Source organism: Rhamphochromis longiceps, linkage group LG4 (assembly GCF_057381845.1).
Source record: "Rhamphochromis longiceps isolate RC_006_pf linkage group LG4, R_longiceps_female_GT1.1, whole genome shotgun sequence".
Taxonomy (NCBI): Eukaryota; Metazoa; Chordata; class Actinopteri; order Cichliformes; family Cichlidae; genus Rhamphochromis; species Rhamphochromis longiceps.
The window spans coordinates 24611345-24617901 of NC_140560.1; the positions used below are offsets into that span (position 1 = coordinate 24611345).

Consider the following 6557-nt stretch of genomic DNA (forward strand, 5'->3'; position numbering starts at 1 on the left):
CTGGAGTCTGTTTAAGTCTGTCTCCTCCTTTCTGTCTCTTGCTGTCTACCCCAAAAACGAATACGATCCCAGAGCTAAGTGGGAAGTGACGGCAGCTGCCACTCATGTTGGACTCGTGCTGATTTACACTCACTGTCATAACTGTGAGCAGATGATTGAAGAGTCATGTCAGTGCGAGTTGCTTGGAATTTATTTTTCTTCTGCCTTTTCATTAAATGCTAAAGTGAGTTTTAATATGTTTAGCGTCACACTTACGTCAACATGGAGCTATTAAAATGGTATTACAACACAATGGATCCCTCAATTTTCCCCAGAAATAAAAACCCAAATAAAGTACTTTTGGAACTACATCACACTTACTGAAATCGACTTGCTTGTTTGTTTGTCTTTCTGCAGGATACCGCAAATGAATTTCCATGAAATTTGGTGGGAAGGTGGGACTTGAGCCAGGAACAGTTGATTCCGTTTCAAAGGTGTATTAGAGGAAGGATTTTACAGCATTATATGTTACCCAGATGAGATGATTTCATTGGAAATCCAGAGGGGATGTTCAAATAGTCAAAATGTGACAAGAATTAAACCTCATGAGACTTGACAAAATGTTACTGATAATTGTGCCAGTGGATCTTTGCTGTTAACAATAAGAGCAACTTTATACCAGAGCGAGCAACTGGTGAATAACTAAAATTAGTATGAAGAAATATAATTGAATCTATACATGCAAAAAATAGCTGTGCACATTTAATACTTTTCTGTGTGTGTTACAAGAGAAACAGGCCACAGCCACTCTCATCTGACAGCTAGATGCTGTCCTGTCTGTCTGAATTCATGCACACACACACACACACACACACACACACACACACACACACACACACACACACACACACACACACACACACACACACACACACACACAAACTCTGAACTTGATCCAGCTAAGTGTTTTCAAAGCAGCTGCTAGAAAGTAAGACAGCTCAAGCCAGAGCAAGACAGTTTAACTATATCAACTGTGAATTATGCTTTCAAGGAAAACAGGCTTAATTTTGTGTTGCATGGACCATGCAGTCATTGTCCCTCAAACACACTGAACATTAAAGGTTAATACAAAGTCACAATAAAAAGTCATTGCTAATAATAAAAGAACAAACAATAAAAACTCCTTACCTTTCTGTGCAAGCCATCACCTTTCACACTGAAAAACAGCGTCTGTATAACCAAGCCACAGTTTCTATTATTTCCACATTACAAGCTCTCCTCTTCCCTCAGCCACCTGCAGTGTGCATTGAGCAAAGCAAACTGCCGTCCAGCACAAACATACCTTGTCTTTTCATGGGGAGGCCAGTGATAAAAATCATCCCACAATATATGAACAAAGACACCTTTAACAAAGGCTGTGATTCAATCTACACTCTTATCTTCTCTGCTCTCAGTATCTTCTGTGTCGTAAAAAGCATGCTTCACTGGAGATGAGAAGTGAATTATGGATCACAAACAAACAGGACACGTTAACTTCCGTCTCTAAAGTTGGAGCATTTGTCAAATAGTTGCAGTTGGGCTGCAGTTTATTATCAAACTTTTTAACCTTTGTTTTTGGTGTGTTCTGGGATGAGACTTGGGCTTCACAGCCATCATGATTTGTTTAGATTTAAATTTAGTTTTTCCTATAAGTTCGTGTGGAGACAAGTAATTTAAATAAAAAGATCTGAAAGGCTGAGTATCGTGTGGTGATCGCGCTAAAAATATTGTTGCATGAGTTTCAAAAGAGCACATGTATTATGCAAAAAGAAAGAGAAAAACCCATTAGTTGAATCTTGTGGAGGGTGTCACCCTATTGCTGTGAATTTGACTGGAGAGTCTGTCAGACCTGATGTAATATGCCAAGTAAGATTTTTTTGAGCTATTCCACGTTTCAAAACATTTTTGAGCGCCTCATACTATTGTTTTTGTCAGATTATACAAAAGTTCTCTTTTTACTCTGTGCATGCAACACCTTTTGATGATCGATCTGAATAAATATGATAGAAATAGAAATATTATTTATTGTTATGTTATCTCAGTACATAATAAAAAAAATATAACTCTGTATCATAAAGTATACAATCAAAATGTGTCAGGTTATTTTGACATTAACACAATGAAGATGCTTTTCATATTGAGTTCAGAAATAATTGTAGAAATGCGCAATTTGTGAAATATCTGCTTGTCACACCTCGTGAATAAATTAACAAAAACAGAATTGTGCCACCGATTAAAAAGTCATTATCATAATGAAGCCCACATAGATCCTGAACCAATGAGGAGAAAGTAGCGATTTGTTCCAGCCAACCAGAGTCCGAAGGTGGAGTGACGCTTTTAAAACTCCAACTCAAGTTGCTCTAACATGCAGCACTTCAGTTCACAGTGAGAACCACAAGTTTCACGACAGCACCCCCCTCCACGACAGCCCGGGACAACAAGGCAAACAAACAGGAAAGCGGGGGAAAAACAACAGGCTCGCACTGACTGAAACTGTTAAAGGAATTTACTTTGGCGCAACGCGCGCAAAAGCGCACTGGCCAATTTGGTGAAGGCTTGAACTTCAGTGGCAACATCTGAATTTTCATTTCCAAAGGACTGAACAAATAATGTTAAAAATGACGGAGGAGCATGACAAGTGTGTCGGTGACCAGCCATGCAGTCCATCGGGTACAAACAGTTCCATGTCCCAGGACGAGTCCGACTCCGATGCTCCGTCCTCGCCGACAGGCTCCGATGGTCAAGGATCCCTGCTCGCCGGTTTGGGCAAGAAACTGGACTCCGAAGATGATGAAAGGTTCCCTGCGTGTATACGAGATGCCGTCTCTCAGGTCCTAAAGGGGTACGACTGGTCCTTGGTACCAATGCCCGTGAGAGGGAACGGATCCCTGAAGAGTAAACCTCACGTCAAGAGACCCATGAATGCGTTCATGGTCTGGGCGCAAGCGGCCCGCAGAAAGCTCGCGGATCAGTATCCACACCTGCACAACGCAGAACTGAGCAAGACCCTGGGGAAACTTTGGCGGTAAGAAAAAATGTATATTTCAAATAAAATTATATATATTTATGTATGTAGATTGGGGTGTAGAGAAATTCAAGAATATTTTATGTAAGTGTAAAGTAACATAAAAAAAACAAAAGGACACTCAGGTCACCGAGACGCTGTGGCTGGAGTTTTGAACACGGACATGATTCTAATATTGTAACGCTTTTTTTTTTGTTGTGTTTGGTGAAATGATTTGGAAATAAATAGATTTTTTGAACAAACCAAGACAGAAAACATCTTTTAGTGCGTGTTTTTCTCGACGTTTTTCTAGGAAACAAAAGCGCTAAAGTAACTTTAAATTTAACAACTGTGTCTTTGTTTACTTCAGCTCAATAATTTTCTCGATTTTATTTATTTATTTTTCTACCTTAGCTTGCTTTCAGAGAGTGAAAAGAGGCCATTCGTAGATGAAGCAGAGAGGCTTCGAGTTCAGCACAAGAAAGATCATCCAGACTACAAGTACCAGCCTCGAAGACGGAAGAATGTGAAACCAGGCCAGAGCGACTCAGATTCTGGAGCAGAACTGGCTCATCACATGTACAAAGCTGAACCAGGGATGGGAGGACTGGGAGGAATGAGTGACGGACACCACCATCCTGACCATGCAGGTATGTACTTTGCGGCTAATTTGTTTAATTCTTGAGATAATTTTGTGTTTGAAGTGGCAAACCTTCATTTCTGATTTACATCTTTTTTTTCAGGGCAGCCCCATGGTCCACCTACACCACCCACTACTCCTAAAACAGACCTCCACCATGGGGTGAAGCAGGATTTGAAACATGAAGGCCGTCGACTTGTTGACAGCAGCAGGCAAAACATTGACTTCAGCAATGTAGACATCTCTGAGCTCAGCACTGATGTCATCAGCAATATGGAGACCTTTGACGTTCACGAGTTTGACCAGTACCTCCCGCTCAATGGCCACGCCTCAGGCTCCTCAGACCACAGCCACAGCCACAGCCAGGCTCCACTGCCTGGCAGCGCTTACACTTCCTCATACAGCCATACAAGCAGCAACGGGTCAACGTGGAGCCGAAAGAGCTCCATGTCCTCCTCCTCTCCCTCCACCGGTGAGGTGGGCCAGCACCGTCTCCATATTAAAACAGAGCAACTGAGCCCCAGCCACTACAACGAGCACTCTCACGGCTCGCCCTCACACTCTGATTACGGCTCGTACAGTAGCCAGGCTTGTGTCACATCAGCCACATCAGCTGCCTCGGCCGCTTCCTCTTTCTCCAGCTCCCAGTGTGACTATACTGACCTTCAGAGCTCCAACTATTACAACCCTTACTCTAGCTATCCCTCTAGCCTTTATCAGTATCCCTACTTCCATTCATCCAGGCGGCCCTATAGCAGCCCAATCCTCAACAGTCTGTCCATGGCTCCTCCTCACAGCCCCAACGCATCCAGCTGGGACCAGCCGGTCTACACCACACTGTCTCGACCTTAAGAGTACAGAAACAGCCCGTTCGCACTGGAGACTCATTCAGATCGATGCGCTACTAACGAAGGAAGTAAGGAGGAGACGAAGTAGTGTGCGTAGGGGCTAGTAGGCTAAATGTGACCATTTGAACCTGAGACAGACAAGAGAAAAAAGTGCCTGCTGATTTTATACAGAGTTCTATTGTTGCGACGAAAACACACTTGTACAGACTTTTTACACAAAGAGAAATTGTGTTGTTGGTGAGCCAGACTCCTCCATGAGGACATATCGCCTACGCCTACATCCTGTACACCCTTCTTTCCAGTTAAAGATTGCATGTGTGTGCACACTTGAGGTAAAGAAAAGGCCTGACGCTGAATCGTGCAGGACTGAAATGGTTTGGCCAAACTCTGTCAATGTACACATGACCTATAATGTGCAGTTTCAGTAACACTTAACGGCCAGAGCCATGTCGCCGCACACTGTTTGCATCAGTGGATCAGTCTTAAATAACTGGCTCCTATGAATCTAGTGTCATTTTGGCATAAAAGTCTTATATCTATTTATGTTCATGCATTATTTGGTTTTGTTCTTAAGTAGATGAACACATATAATGTGGGTTTGGTTATTTAGAGTACTGTTTGGCTTTCAATGAAAACTAGGTAAATAAGGTGGTACAAGTGCCGTGTTTGATATTATTCAGTTAAAGACCAATTTTTCCAGAAACATCTCCATTCCAAGTTGCACACAAACAGATGGGACCAACAGACTCGCACAGGACAGAACAGGTGTCTGAAATCTATGCTTGGCAAATTGCGATTAGTCATGATCTAGGGTTAAAGGAAATGGGGTAAAATAACACCGCACACTCTGAGTGACATGTCAGCTGGATCTCGTGTATATGTCGATGGACAACACAAGACTTCGTCTACGTACATGCATCCGCGTTGGTGTGTCAGGGAGATAATGTGGTGTCAAACATGCACATGCATGCGCGAGTCATTTCCTTGGGAAAAAGTTGCATATATAACCCGTGACACAAACTATACGTTTTTTTGTTCGTTTGTTTTTTTTAAACCGAAATTCATCTTTTAACTTTTTCTCAAATAAGAGAATTTAGGGTTTAAAAGTGAAATTAAGTATGCGAGTATTTGCCAGTTTATCATCAACCATTAAGTGCCAACTCACTGCTGCAGTCGCATAAAACATTTTTGTGCCTTCTAATGCTTATTGTCAGTATTTTTATATGACAAGGAATTATTAACAAACTCCGGGCAGCACACAATCGGTAATCAACACCAGAGACTCCAACAGTTACCTTGCTTCTGGCTATGTCCTTAATTTGATATCATTCCTTACAGCCTTGGTTTGTAATGTTGTGTGACATGCTGTATGTGAAACGTACAGAGAATCATGCTTTTGTCCGCAGAACTGTGTTTTGTATCTTTATGGTGTATCAGTTTTTGAGAGAGGCTGTGAAAAGAATTGTTGTTCTATTAACTAGAGTTTCACTCGCACATGCACAGCTAACTCATGCGCTGACTTTTTTTTTTTAATAAAAAACTTTTTGTTGATACTTGTATTCGTCCTTCCTTTTTGGATTCACATATGGTTTCCGATGTTTTTGTTCTTAACAACAACAAAAAAACTGAAAAAAAAAAAAAGAATTAACTGAACAGAAGCACGCCGTGTTGTTGGGTTTGCCTTTTCGCCGAACACCAGCTGTTAGACTCCTTCTCTAACATCTGTACTGTTTGCTATAGCTGCAGTGAGACTTTTATAAAGTCATTATTTTCCCTGTGATCCCTTCACAGTAAATCTAATTGGATTGTGCTCCGATCATGCGCTGAATTGTGTTTACATAAATAACAAAAATAATATTTTGCTTTAAGAACTCATGAGCCTTTATTCTGAAATTTAAACGTAGCGTGTAATGTTATATGTAAAAACAAAAACCATAAAAAGCATCTTATTATAATTACTGCTGCCACTTTCAGAACCTTTGGACAGAACCTTTTCCAGCATTTCATATGTGCCTGTAGTCATATATATCAGACTAGCTATCTTCAC

At 41.3% G+C, this 6557-nt stretch overlaps 1 protein-coding gene across 1 annotated transcript; it reads left to right on the forward strand.

Moving 5' to 3' along the window:
* The first annotated feature begins 2379 nt into the window (after positions 1–2379).
* On the forward strand, positions 2380–6052 carry LOC146671675 (transcription factor Sox-8). Its single transcript, XM_085404026.1, has 3 exons — positions 2380–3043; positions 3437–3672; positions 3766–6052. The coding sequence occupies exons 1-3, from the start codon at positions 2628–2630 to the stop codon at positions 4512–4514; spliced, it is 1401 nt and encodes a 466-aa protein (XP_085260152.1). The 5' UTR covers positions 2380–2627; the 3' UTR covers positions 4515–6052.
* Positions 6053–6557: the final 505 nt, after the last annotated feature.